The 14,713-nt window shown below is 38.6% G+C and overlaps 1 protein-coding gene and 1 long non-coding RNA gene across 6 annotated transcripts in view; one reads left to right on the top strand and one right to left on the bottom strand.

Annotated features, from left to right (window-relative positions):
- Positions 1-14,713, top strand: part of SRGAP1 (SLIT-ROBO Rho GTPase activating protein 1) — a 303,946-nt gene that overhangs the window by 164,911 nt on the left and 124,322 nt on the right. For all 5 annotated transcript variants that reach the window (XR_010148280.1, XM_016923110.4, XM_016923108.4 and 2 more), the window contains one exon: positions 10,911-10,973. Coding sequence is in view for 4 of the 5 variants with exons in the window: in XM_016923110.4 (XP_016778599.3) it covers positions 10,911-10,973 (63 nt within the window). In the remaining variant the exon portion in view is untranslated. The remainder of the gene's footprint in view (positions 1-10,910; positions 10,974-14,713) is intronic.
- On the bottom strand, positions 339-13,765 carry LOC129136522 (uncharacterized). The gene is made up of 3 exons (XR_008538268.2): positions 13,648-13,765; positions 674-723; positions 339-424 (listed from the first exon to the last, which is right to left on the bottom strand). It is a non-coding gene; the product is annotated as an uncharacterized LOC129136522 (long non-coding RNA).

The raw sequence follows: 14,713 nt of genomic DNA, 5'->3' as shown, positions 1-14,713 counted from the left end.
AACTGCTCTTAGATAGATAGGACCTAAGACCATGAGAGCACAAAGGATTGAGTAAAGCATTCTGGCTGGAAGAAAGGCCTCACAGAGAGAGTGACATTTAATCAAGCTCTTAAACTTAGTGAGATTTTACAAAGGAACTGGGGGAAGTACATTCTTCTATACTGGCAGACCAGCAAGGACAAGGCTCTGAATTTCTGATCCAGCCTAGCACATATCTAGGAAATGAAGCTAGAGAAAGATAAGGGTAGATAAGACTCCTGGTGGCCCCTTAACAGCAATGAGTTTTAAAGATGAATTAGGCCACTTCTTTGCCTAGAGCAAATGCTCACATCTCTTACCCAGATGGCTGGTGTTAGGAGTGTAGCCTATGGCGTGATGAAGGATAAACAGTGAGTAACAGCTGTCTGAGGTCTGGAGAGGCAGGCTGTGGAGGGCACAAGAATTTGAATCTCAGTTTGAGGAATTGGTATGTTGTTATCTAAGCAATTAAGGATGCTAAGAGAGTTTTAAAGCAGTTATATGACTTAATCAGCTTTGTGAAGCATTTGAAAGCATTGGAATGGGAAGAAACTTGTCTTGGGGAACCTGATGAGGAAGCTGTTGCATTAGTAATCTGGGTGATAATTTTTATCCTATCATGTGAGTTGTGGCCAGAGCATAACTCTATACTTACAATGACATTGCCTTCAAAAAGTTCTTATTATTGTCAACCACCAGTGTGTCCTGGGGAGGAAAAAAGAATTATCATTGGTGCAGATTAATAATGAGTTGAATGGATTTTTGCTGTTGACTTTTAAGAGCCCTGTTAGTAATTTAAATCCAGAATATTTTTATTCAGTCCATCCTATTCAGATTTTCTTAAGGCTTCTACTTCTTTAGCTGATGGATCTTTAGCTTACTGGGAAAAGAAAAAGAATCTAATCCTGATTCATAGATTCTTGGACTTATAATAACTATGCAGACATGGATTTGGACTGACTCCACCAAACAGGGCAATCACAAGTGATTACAAGTTACTGAGTGGCCTGTGTTGCTTCCTAATCCTCCCAAGATCTTAGCTTCAACCCCTTGAAATATAAAAACTTGTACTTAATATCACTAGCTGGAAAATAATGAACCGTTATCTGTGAGGCAAGGAGAATTTGCTCTGATTTCTGTAAACTGTGTCATATAAGGCAGTGGTCCCCAACCTTTTTGGCACCGAGGACTGGTTTCATGGAAGGCAATTTTTCTAAGGGCAAGGGGATAGTTTCGAGATGAAACTGTTCTACCTCAGATCATCAGGCATTAGATTCTCATAAGGAGCACATAACCTAAATGCCTTGCATGCACAGTTCACAGTAGGGTTTGTGCTCCTATGAGAATCTAATGCTGCGGCTGATCGGACAGGGGGCAGAGCTCAGGCATTATAATGGTGGCTCACCCACCGCTCAGCCACCGCTCACCTCTTGCTGTGTGGCCCAGTTCCTAACAGGCCACGGACTGGTACCAGTCCATGACCCAGGGGTTGGGGACCCCTGATATAAGGAGCAGTTAAAGACATTGGGAATATTTAGTACAGAGAAAATAAGTCTCAGCTAGGACTCAATATTTGAAGACCTGTCATACAGAAGATGGTATCAGCATACCTACTCTATAAGGCTACAGGAGTTAAGACCAATTGGAGGAACTTAAGTAGAGACAGGTTTACTTTATCCTAAGAAAGACCTTCTAACAGTCTGAGGTCAGCAAGGCTATCTCACATCTAGAATTCTGCTTTGTTGCAGTTTTGCAATATTCTCTGGAAGGGACTTTATCTTCCTTAATGTAGTACCACAAACACAGTTGAATATTCTAAAAAGTAAATCTTGAATTATGTTGAGTTGACTAAGACATTCTGATTTGAAAGTTTATATGAATAGACTGTTGCATTCAAATTTAGAAAAACAAAGTGTCTTCACAAGATAAAACAAAGATAAGATGCTGAGCTAATAATAGCATCATAATGACAATAAGAGATAATACTTTGGAATGCTTAGTATGTGCCAGACACTCTGTTAAGCACATAACCATGGGCATGCCATTTAATCCTTTTAACAACACTATGGAGTATATACTGTGATCTTTCCCTATTTTACAGCGGAAACAGCTCAGAGAAGTTAAATATATTTAAACAGATATTTAAATAGCTTGGCCCTTCTTGAAGGTTTTGGGGGTTTTCCCCCTTAAAGTGCCTGTCATCCCATGTGCAATTGCCCATTAGCCACAAGCATTTTTAAAATTTCTCTGATTGTATTCAGCAACCCAAGTATCTTTGTCAAAAAGATACTTACTCCATAAGAATGTTTTTCTTTTTCTATTTGTTTTGGTACCTTTACTTACATCCATTGTCAGATTGGTGACCAGTTAACTGGCTGTAGTTCTGAGATGGTGCTATTCGGCCGAATGTCATTCTTTAAAGGAAGTTTCTGATTTCGTTTAAATTTTTAAAGATCAGTTACTTTATTTAAAAAGTATGGGTATAGTTCCAGAGTGATATAAATATAGAGATTTTGCTTGGCTTAAAGTGTTTTTGAAGATGCGTAAATCAGACTGGATTGAAATTGTTTTGATTACCTCTCTGTTTCTCTCCTAGACTGTAAGGCCACTTTTCTTTCCTAAACACATAGGAGACACTTAGTAAAAATTAGTAGAATTAATGGGTTAATGCATGACTGAGTATGTGAATGAATGAACTTCAATATCTCAAAGAATCTCTGCCTTTTGCTTGCTAATCCAATGGATGACTTATAAATGAGCAAATTTCCTGCTTGTTGATTTGCTTAGTCTCTAGATTTTTCTTACCACAGTACTATTAAGACTAAGGTTATGGGTTTCCTACACAATGTGGTCTAATTTGCTTCATTACATAATATACTTATAATCCCAGCCACCTGAGTTGTAGATGTGAGCTTTTGGTCACACCAGGGAACGGTATAGCTTTGGATCTCTCACAATTATGGCTGTCACAGAAAAGAAGGCCAGTTGGCTTTACTAATAAATTTGTAGGCTCAAGTTCATGCACTAAAGAAGACATATTATTATGGTAATAGTGAGAAATTGCTCATAAAGCTGAGTTGATTGCACTTTTGTGAAGTTCAGCATATTGAAAATGGTTTGGAACTACTTTTTGATATTTTTAGTTAATTATAGTCTGAAACAGTTTTATAACTCATTCTGATTTTAATTAAGTAGGTTTATTTACATCAGCCACTGAGAATTTATATGTAACTGGTTATTCATTTAGTGACACTGAAAAGGTATTTCCAATTTATCAGCATTTTGAGTAGAGAAACAACTTTTCATGTGTTTCTTGAAGAGCTAGGGAAATGAAAATGAAGACACTTGTTTCATCTACTTTATTTCCTATAGGATTTAAATCTCAGTCTTGAGTTACTTAATCAGCCCATTCAAATACTGTTTATATGTGGTAGATTGTGAATGACTTTGGTGTTGATAACTATGCACCTTTCAAATTGTCTGCTGGAAGGCTGAACACAGCAACAGCCAACCTTTTTCACCTGGATGTAGAATACCACATTTGTCCAGCAATTACATCAGTAATTGTAAGAGATGCCCTAGATAGTTCCCTTTATGGTTAAGTTTTGTCTTGATTTGAAATGAAGCTCTGGTTTCTCTGTATTTGTGATTCCTTCTAATTTCTCCTTTTCTAGTGGCATGGAGTTTTGTCTAAAAAAATCTGGTTTTTACCCCTTTAGGGTAAAGTAGATCATGAAACTAATTCCATGATAGTTAGATAGCTTCAATACTTAGTTGTGATTTTAGTAAGTACAAAACCATGTCCCTTGACAGTTAGAAGGTAAATGTGCAGAAACACTGTAAACATTACCCAGAAACTTGGTTCAGGCCATCAGGCACAACCCAACTTTCTCCATTAGGCATTTTAGAAGACGCTGTTGCGTGTGTCTTCAGAGTTTACCTGAATTAAGGGAATGTATCATACAGACACATGATCATGAGCTTTGGAAACTTAAAAGCACACATACTGTGGAAGTATGGCCTGATCCCTTTAACCAGAATTTACATCCCAAACTGACTGAGCATGAGACACTGCCATCATCTGAAACCCTCTCATTAAATATTTAATCTGGTTTTTCTCTTTCTCTTTTACTCCCACGGCGACTCAGCATACAGTCTGGGTTTCTTGACTGGTCATCACAGTAGATTTACTTTAAAAATACTTCTGTAAAAGGCCATAGGCCTTCTGAATGGGTCATTGAATCCAACCACATAGATCACTTGATAGATTGCTCAGTGTACTCATACGTGTTTGTTTTAACTATCCTCTTTGTTCTTCCTCTCCCTCCTTTCTGGGAGGTTCTGGGGGTAAGACTGGATAGGGTAAGGAATAGGGACCCTGGCCAGGGCCCACCCAGTGTAGCATTTACCATAGCACTCCATGTAGAAAGCTGTTTTGGTATGTTTGGCATCTTTGTGAGATTGCAAACTGGAGTGCAGAAACCAGTCCTTACTCAGTGCTGTTCATTCAGCAGATGTAGATCCTGTACCTCCAGGGTGCCAAGCACCAAAGTAGGCACTGGGAATGCAAGGACAATTGTTAGGATGTGGTCCCTGCTCTCAAAGAAACTGTGTTTATGAGGAAAGAAACAAATGTGACAAGCCTGCTAGCAACATTTCAAGTGTGTAATAAGGACCATCTCAATAAAACCCTGTGACAGAGATAATTAGCAATTCCTTTTTGTCAGTGGAAAAACTGGGGCTTTGCAAAATTATTTAACTTGTACGCAGACTGTAACAAGGTAGTTTGAACACAGGCACTTCAACTTTAGAGTTTGAACTCTTAGCCAGTATACTAGATGGCCTAGAGGTGGTAATAAATTAATGTATTATAAAATCACAAGGAAGGAAAGACCTAATCTCTTTCCTTGGGGGCAAGTTGAAGTTATCAGAAAGTTTTTACAGAGTTACATGTAGGATTGTACCAGCCAAAGAGAAGGAGGGAGAGTCTAGGAAAGAGGAAATGGCTTGAGGAAAGTACAGAGATGGGAAAGCGGGGCCTGAGACTTAGCAGTTTAGGACCAGGCTGAAGGATGGGGTGTGGGATTTGTGGAAAGTGAAGTAGACTAGTTAGGCAGAAGTTATGGATGAGTTAAAAAAAAATTGAACTCTATCCTAAAATAATATAGCAAGCCTTTCAACAATTTTAATCAGAGGAAGCCTAATTAGATTTTTTTTTTAGTTCTGATGACCTATAGAAAAAAATTGATCAGCCAGAATTGATAAGATTGGTAACTTCTTCAAGGAAAAGCAGCCAGTCTTAGAGGAAACCTAGATTTCTGACTTGAGTGACATTGTTGTCCTAGAAGCATTATGATTTCATTATAACCCTTTTAAAAAATAATCTTCTAACATGTATCAGGAGTCTTAAAAATGTTTATACTTTTATGCTAGTAATTTCATGTCTGGGAATTGGCTTAAGCAAATAATACAAATGCAAGATATATGCCTTTTGACCAGCATTTATGATATTAGTTCAGAGTGCTTAAAACATATTGGTGAAATTGAATAAAGAAATAAATGATTGACTAGTTGGTAGAAAATAGTGGAAACATTGGAAACAGTACACTTAAATTTAATGTTAATGTACATTTACTAGGTAGTTATTATGAATCAAATTGTGGTTCTGAAAATTATATAATTACATGTAAAAATGTATTGTAACTTAAAAAAATAGGAAAATATACTTAGACCTATGTTTAAATAAACTTGAAGAAATACATCAAATCATAATGGTAGGCGAAGTGCAGTGGCTCACACCTGTAATCCCAGAACTTTGGGAGGCCAAGGCAGGCAGATCACTTGAGCCCAGCCTGGGCAACATGGCAAAACCCTCTCTACATAAAATACAAAAATTAGCTGGGCATGGTGGTGAGTGCCTGTAGTCCCAGCAACTCAGAAGGCTGAGGTGGGAGAATCTCAGGCCACTGCACTTCAGCCTAGGTGACAGAGGGAGACCCTGTGTCAAACAAACAAAAAAAATTATAATGAGGTGAGGGACTGTCCTTCTATTCTCTATTTCTTCAATATTCAATATACTTAGTTCATTTTCATGATGGAAAAAGATTAAAAACTTTAAGACTGTTCATTTTGGACTTATGTTAGAAATATCTGAAACATCAAAATGACAATAAACAGTAAACAATTGGAAATAGGCTTGGAATTAAACTCTGGGTTTATACACTGGAGATATTCAGTAAATGTTAACTGAATTGAAGTTCTATCCATTTTCCTTCCCCTTGGGTCAGGATCCCAGAATCCTAATGAAATGTATTAGAATATTAGAAGTTTTACCATTATTTGAATATATTATTGGGTAACAAAAATTTCTTCCCTAACACAGAAGAAACATTGATTGCTTTTCTTAATACTTATATTATTTTTCTTATGTGGCAATTCTTGTTCAAGGGCCAAGGGTCTGCTCTCACTGTTTTCAAATATTTTAAGTTATTATCTTTTTTTTTTTTTTTTTTTTGAGAGTGGGTCTCACTCTGCCACCCAGGCTGGAGTGTATGCTCACAGCTCACTGCAGCCTCGAACTCTTAGGTTCAAGAGATCCTCCCACCTCAGCCTCTCATAGCTGGGACCACAGGTGTGCACCACCATGCCCAGCTAATTTTTGTATTTTTTCTAGAGTTGGAGTTTCCCCATATTCCCCAGGCTGGTCTCAAACTCCTAGGCTCAGACAGCCTGCCCACCTCGGCCTCCCAAAGTGCTAGGATTACAGGCATGAGCCACTACACCCGGCCTGCTTTCAAATTTTTAATAATGAAATAGAATCCATAGGTGTATTTAACCTATTAAATATTTTTTTTTTCCTAATAGAGACAAGGTTTCACTATGTTGCCCAGGCTGGTGTTAAACTCCTGAGCTCAAGTAATCTTCCTGCCTCAGCCTCCCAAAGTGCTAGGATTATAGCTGTGAGCCACCACACCTGGCCTCACTTATTGAATTCTGATGGACTTTTAACAACCCAGATATTTTCTGATTAAAGGATTTCAGTTCATTAGCCTAGTAATGTCGTATGCTAACTGGGCCACACCAAGTGCATTTTGGTTTAAAGATTGCTTCTTTGGGAGTCCAGAGTAGCATTTTGAAAAAACAATGTTTCTTATTGTTACTGTAATAAACTGGAAACATATTTAAAGTGGGGGTAACATGAGGTGCTCCCTCCACTGTTGCCGTACCATGAGGACAGGAACCATGTCCCCAGGATTCAGATTAGGACTTGATGTTTTATCCGGCCCGAGTATCTGTGAATACAAGGATGTGTGAATTCATGTTTCACAAATTAGTCACATAAACTAGTGCTTCTCACAGCATAGTTCAGTTCCTTAGCAGTCTTTGCAGGCTAGTGGTGGGAAGAAAATCATTAATTTCTACGTTATTTACTAGACGATGGAGGGTTTGGACTGTCATTCAAAGTGGACAAACAGGCAGAAACTTTGGTGCTGTGTCATGAGGATAGCCAAGGGTCTACCTACTGAAAGGAACTCCACAACAACTTTTCACAAAATCTAAAATTCCCACTGGAGCCTGCTCCTCTAGGGCCTCTTTCGTCAGTTACATATACCTTATTATGGGGACTTGAGGAATTATCAATTTCCTAAGGGATGTTTCATTAATTCATTCAATAGCACTGGTAGTAGGACTCCCTGAGAAAATGTAACATACGAAGATAGGTTTAATATACACACATGGCAAGGGAATATGGATATAAGAAAAGCTGGAGCATAATCCTTAAGGGCCCTTTGGAATCCAGGGTCACCTGAAGGAATCTAAAGGCCAGGGCAGTGGGGAGGGACATCAAAGTCAACTCAAGCCCCTCCTACAGGGAAGCCAATAGAATCAATGTCAAAAGAGACCACAAGAGAGGACAAGGTGATGTGGCCTTTTCACTCAAGGTAGTTGCCATGACGAATAGTGTCTGGAAAAAGAAATAATGATAATTATGGTGTATTCACTGTGTGTTAGGAACCATTCTAAATACTATGCATGAATCATCTTATTAACACTTACAAGAACCTTATGAGATAAGTACAATGCCTATATTCATTTTACAGGTCAGGAAACTGAGGCATAGGCAGATCCAAAGTCACTGAGACTTCACCTTAGGCATTCTGACTCTGTAGTCCTTAGACCTTGCTTTTAAACATTATATTATACTGCCTGCAGACAAACTTTATATATTTCAGGGCCTCTGGTGAATGACAAAAGAAAAATGTAAGTGTATGTCTGGCAGAGCACAGTCTGTCTGTGATGCCAGATTTCTTCTACCTTATTATCTAAAGTCTTAGAAAATATGGAACATACTATGAATTGTCAGCACATGGACACATAGAAGGGAGTAACACACACTGGGGCCTACTGGAGGGTGGAGGCTGGGAGGAGGGAGAATATCAGGAAAAATAACTAATGCGTATTAGGCTTAATACCTGCGCAAAATAATTGGCACAACAAACCCCCATGACACAAGTTTACCTATACTACAAATCTGTACATGTAGCCCTGAACTTAAAATAAAAGTTAAATAAGAGAAAAAATCATCTTATCCTAAGATATTTGGCCTAAGATAGCTTTGAGGACCCTTATAACCCCAAACCTAAATCTTTTATCTGACCCAGAATATTTTCTTGGGTTAAGGTTTCTTGAACATAAGGGATTTTTTTGTTGTTGTTATTGTTCTGAAGTCTTAGCCAAGAAATATTTTCTTCTTTTCTTTTTCTTTTTTGAGACAGAGTCTCACTCTGTCACCCAGGCTGGAGTGCAGTGCTGTGATCTCGGCTCACTGCAACCTCTTCCTCCTGGGGTCACGCAGTTCTCATGCCTCAGCTTCCTGAGTAGCTGGAATTACAGGTGTGTGCCACCACACCTGGCTAATTTTTGTATGTTCAATAGAGATGGGGTTTCACCATGTTGTCCATACTGGTCTTCAACTCCTGGCCTCAAGTGATCTGCCTGTCTTGGCCTCCCAAAGTCCTGGGATTACAGGCATGAGCCAACGCGACCAGCCATCTTTTCTTTTTAGACTTGCTACCTGAAACGTGGGTAGCTGAGCAGAGTTACTTGGTGGCCTTTGATCCCATTAGAGAGTTCTAAATTGTTGGCCCAGATCCTTGAATGAAATCTGATATTAAAATAACACCAAACTGAAGTCATAGGAGATTTTTGTAGTATAATATATACCCTCTCGATAATCAAGACGTAGGAAAAATAAAATGAGTTTCAGTTGACTTCATTTTTTTACTCGTGACTTTCCTTTCACTCTTGAGTGATTTGTAACCCACATCTTCACATATCAGGGACACAGCAAGACACAAAATCCCTAACTCCAATTTGGGATTTTAGAAGCTGTCAGAGCTTAGTAAATAGCAGCACTCTCTTAGATACTCCAGGGAAATTCAGTGAAAAATACTGCTAATGAATTTAAATTTCTCAAAGTTCAGGTACTGCTCTGATGCCATCTTCCCACACTATTTTATCTTCCATGCGTCTTCAGTCTATCATATTTGTTTGGCTTTTGTTGAGGCCTGACCCAATGACCTCATGTTTACAGATGGACTTGAGCCAGGACTAGGACCCTCTTTAAATTCTGCATTCTTGGTGCCCACTTGCCCAAGCACCACACAGGACACCGAGGGGTTGCAGAACTGATTAAGATATGGCCCTTATCCCTAACACTGATAGTCCAGTGAGAGGTACATTCACGGACCAGTGGATGTTGTTAATGTTGCAAACTGTAGATTAAGCTATGCTACACATTTTTTTTCCATTTTCTGTAGCTGACTACATAACTCAAAATGGGGGAAAAAAGGTCGTTTCGATATATGATTTCTTTAAAATAACTTACAGCTTTTGTTGAAAATAATATTCAAATACTTCTCTATCAAACTCTCAGAATTAGCCTAGGGAAGGTTATTTCAAATGCTGTTTTTTACCAACTGGGTAGAAGAATGATACTCTCCACTTTTTTGTCTTCATTGAAAATAATAATAAATGCAGAGGTAAAAGTTTATGGACCTTGAGTGGACTTACCATTTTACTGCTTTGAAAGTGCTTTCTTGCCAGGCTCAGTGGCTTACATCTATAATCCCAGCACTTTGGGAGACTGAGGCAGGCAGATTACTGAGTTTGAGACCAGTCTGGGCAATATGGTGAAACCCCATCTCTACAAAAAATATAAAAACTAGTTGAGCTTGGTTGCACGCCACCCTGTCTCTACAAAAAATATAAAAACTAGTTGGGTTTGGTTGCATGCCCCCTGTAGTCTCAGCTATTCGGGAGGCTGAGGTAGGAGGATTGCTTGAACCCAGGGGTTCAAGGTTGCAGTGAGCTGTGAGCATGCCACCGCGCTGCTGCCTGGGTGACAGAGCGAGACCCTGTCTCCAAAAACAAAAAAGTACTTTCTCAAAATTAAACTTGTTGTCAGTCACATTGTAACTTTGGGCAGAGGGAGTTAATTTCCCCTTTGGTTTCTAACTTAGCTTTTTGGGAATCACACTGTAAAATGTCATGATCTAGTTCATCTTTAATGGTCCTTAGTTCTGCAACTCAACTTTTAAGCAAGCATGACGCTTCAACCTGCTTACTTTTTCTCTCTTTTTGGTAAAGTCTGTTTGGATGGCGGGGGAGCCGTTCACCCATGGTTGTCACTTGTTTGCTCTGTTTATCTTATGGGGACCATCTGTATACAATGTCTAGAGTTTACAAAGGGCCATTCCATTAAAGATGTTTATTACAGAGGCTTGCTGTCTTTCTGTCGTGTTAGATACATTCCTCTGTTTTCAGTTAGTGGACTTTTTAAGATGTAAATAATTTTAAAATATTCTTTTTTATTTTCTTTTTAATTACAGAGCAAAGAGATTGCATTCCAACTTCATGAGGATTTAATGAAGGTTCTTAATGAGCTTTATACGGTAAGGACATAATCTTTCTTCTTTTCTAGAATCCTTGGGTTAGAATTCTGGTTTGTAAAAACACTGCTCATTGTAGTATTCATTCCAAGCCAGAGTGACAATGGATCCTCATCTGCTTGAAATACAGGAACAAGGGATAGGTATACACAGCTACATTCCTTCGCCACTCCATCCCAATTTGGAGAAACTGTATTCAAATAAATTATCTATCTACCTATCTGTCTGTCTACGTACACATGTATATACACAATTAGCACACTTTAAGAAATTGAAGTATAGATGTCTCCATAAGATATGTTTTTAACTGGATTGTATGTGATCTCTACATATATTGAGTTCAAGAATATTTTGTTTAAAATTGATGCCATTGTGGCCAGGCGTGGTGTAATCGCAGCACTTTGGGAGGCCAAGGCTGGTGGATCACTTGAGGTCAGGAGTTTGAGACCAGCCTGGCCAATGTGGTGAAACCCCGTCTCTATTAAAAATGTAAAAGTTAGCTGGGCATGGTGGATTGCGCCTGTAATCCCAGCTCTTTGGGAGGCTGAGGTAGGAGGATCACTTGAACCCGGGAGGCAGAGGTTGTGGTGAGCCAAGATCACACCACTGCACTCCAGCCTGGGCAACAGAGTGAGACTCTATCTCAAAAAAAAAAAAAAAGGTTGCTGTTATGGAACTTGAGCCATTTAGGTTGCGTTATTCTGGTACTCTTTTTTTCCCACATTTTAGTTCAATTAATTGTTTTGTTAATGACATATTAAAACTACTTTTGAAGGATATCTTTTTTGCAATAATTTGCTTTTGTGACTTACATATTATTTAGGGTACTTCATGTAATCATTAAAAATTAAATAAATTAAAACTACTTTATTAAAAATAACTAACACCTAATGATGTTGCAAGTTGGAATTAGTAATATACTTATGTAAGTATTTTTTCACACTTAATGATCATGTTATTAAATACAAATTTCTTTTGGGGGATATTTTATTTTAAGAGAATAAAATAACAACAAATGAGTAATATTAATTTATATTAATGAAAGATATTTGGATTTTTATTGTACAAGATTATTTTGTTTGTTGGTTTGTTTTTGAGGAGTCTTACTCTGTCACCCAGGCTGGAGTGCAGTGGCACAATCTCGGTCACTGCAACCTCTGCCTCCCAGGTTCGAGCAATTCTCCTGCCTCAGCCTCCAGAGTAACTGGGATTACAGGCATGCGCCAGCATGCCTGGCACATTTTTTTGTATTTTTAGTAGAGACAGGGTTTCGCCGTGTTGGCCAGGCTGGTCTCAAGCTCCTGGCCTCATGTGATCCGCCCATCTCAGCCTCTCAAAGTGTTGGGATTACAGGCATGAGCCACCGAGCCTGGCCTGAATTGTTTTTTTATAGGCAAACTAAACCTGAAACTTGAAAGCACGTTTCTTGATTTACCAATTCCATTTGTTCCTAAAAAGGCACATGTGTAAAATACAGTTTTGTAAATTAAATTTTTAATGCTCCTTTGATACTTACTAATTAAACTTGTAAATTAAAAACTTTTGTAAAATGATTCTTTATAAAATGAACTTTCTAGTTTTTTACTATGTGTGTGATAAATCTATTTTTATAAAGCACATTTACTGCATCTGTGCATATAAATTGAATTGACAGTTTCTATGTGTTCCTCCTTCAGAAACTTTCCACTCTCCATGCAACCTACAAAAGCCTCAGGTTAAGAGATTATATCTATATACCAAATGCTTAATGAAACTGATTTTTATGTGATAAAGGCCAATTTCTAGCTCCTGCTTTATGTGATTTGTTAGTTTCTGATACCCTAAGGTATCAACCATTTCTAGAAGCCCAGTAATTTAAAAGTTAAACGACCTTTGTATACCTGAGACTTCCAAAGAGGAACAAGCAGAAATTCTGTGTCGTCTTCCATTGAACTCTTTTAAGATGAGGACATTGTGGCACTTTCCTTGAGGTTCCTTTGCTTAGACATTGTTTTACCTAGAAATATAAATCAGTCCCTAATACCTTAAAAAAATAAGTCTACTGGTTGTCATGCCATCATGGGTTAGAGCCTGTTGATTATGGTCTGAAAATAGTAGTAGTAGTAAAGACAACAGTGGCAAAGATGAACTTGACCACTGAATACGAGAAAAGTCAATAGAGTGTCCTGAAAATTTTATCTCAGTGAGAGATATATATAATGAAATTTCTCCTAGATCCAGCCTATCGATTGCACCTAGACATTTTGCAGACTCTGTAGTGTTCAAGTGAGTAAGCTGACACCTCAGAACTCTTATCAATATCAGCCTGAAAGCCCGAAAGAGTCAGGTTCTACCAAAGGCCACCAGGGTTGGAGTGACCGTATCACAGTCATTTAAGCTCTCAGAATTGGTTGAGGAATTAAGGGATAGGGCAGACAAGTAATGAGGTTTTAATTATGTCATCTGTAGATCACTTTGAGCTCCTGGGGAAAAAATTTACTTTAATCAGAGAGCATGCTCAGCAAGGCCAGAGGTCATGTTCTGTGGGGAGAGAACTTCATATCACTCATGCACACACACACACCCTCTCCCTTTTTATTCTAAAAGGAGATGCTATTTGGTCTCTCTTGCACTTTATCTTCAGATACACAAACTCTGTCTTGTTCAAATCAAATCTATCCATTATATTAATACTTACTCAGTTTATATTAGGAAAGAGGCAAGATGAGGCATATTTGACCAGTGGAACAATATTTGGAGGAATGTAGTTTAGGTTCCCCATTCAACCACTCACTGGCATTTTGCTCATGAACAAATAACCAAGTTGCATCGTGCATAGAATTTTGTAAAACTGATGATGTAATAGTGATTGTTGAAGTAACAGGCATAAAATACATAGCCTCAGGGAATTGAGGATGCTTTTTAATTGTCTTTTCTGGCAAATATTCACTCCTCACTTGCTCTCAAACCTTGACACTCCTTGGGAGTTGAGAGTGAGCAGTTGAGAAGTATACTAACTTCCATATGCCAGTGGAGTACTTAATTTTAAATTACAGTCAACCTTTGTGGTGGGTGACAGCCTTATGTTTGGACTTCCTTACCCCAGAATATTGCTCCCACAGCAATTGTTGATTATTTCAAACATTTTATCAGAAGGCTCTGTCTCAAATAAAATATATATGCTCAGGAAGGAGAATAGAGAGAGATGCCCTATGGTCATTTATACGTTAGGGTGAACCGAGTTTTCCCAGGCCAGATTGTGCGGATGATGGGGTAGATATGATATCATATGATGATATGATAGATATATAATACAATAGAGCACAGGTTGTGTGGATATGGCACGAAGCCCTGGACTTAAAGCAAAGACAGGATGGTGGCATTAGAGTGGCTACTGAAAGGAAAGGCTTTGAAGACTTGCAGCTCCTTTTCTATATTTTTGCCCAATCTTGCCTTTATTTGCTGGGAAAAAAAAAAAAGAAAAAGGCCTCAAATGGTTTTAAACCTCTATTTGAATTCTTAGGCCACTACAAAAGACAGCCAGAGCAGTTAAGATTAGTTCAGTCTTCACTGGCTACAGTGGCTCATGCCTGTAATCCCAGAGCTTTGGGAGGCCAAGGCGGGTGGATCACCTGAGGTCAGGAGTTCGAGACCAGCCTGGCCAACATGGTGAAACCCCGTCTTTACTAAAAATACAAAAATTAGCCAGGCGTGGTGGCAGGTGCCTGTAATCCCAGCTGCTTGGGAGGCTGAGGCAGGACAAT

The sequence above is a fragment of the Pan troglodytes genome, chromosome 10 (genome assembly GCF_028858775.2).
Source record: "Pan troglodytes isolate AG18354 chromosome 10, NHGRI_mPanTro3-v2.0_pri, whole genome shotgun sequence".
In the NCBI taxonomy this organism is placed as follows: Eukaryota; Metazoa; Chordata; class Mammalia; order Primates; family Hominidae; genus Pan; species Pan troglodytes.
Note: the sequence above shows the minus strand (reverse complement) of the source record. Positions and strands in the feature narration are given on the sequence as shown.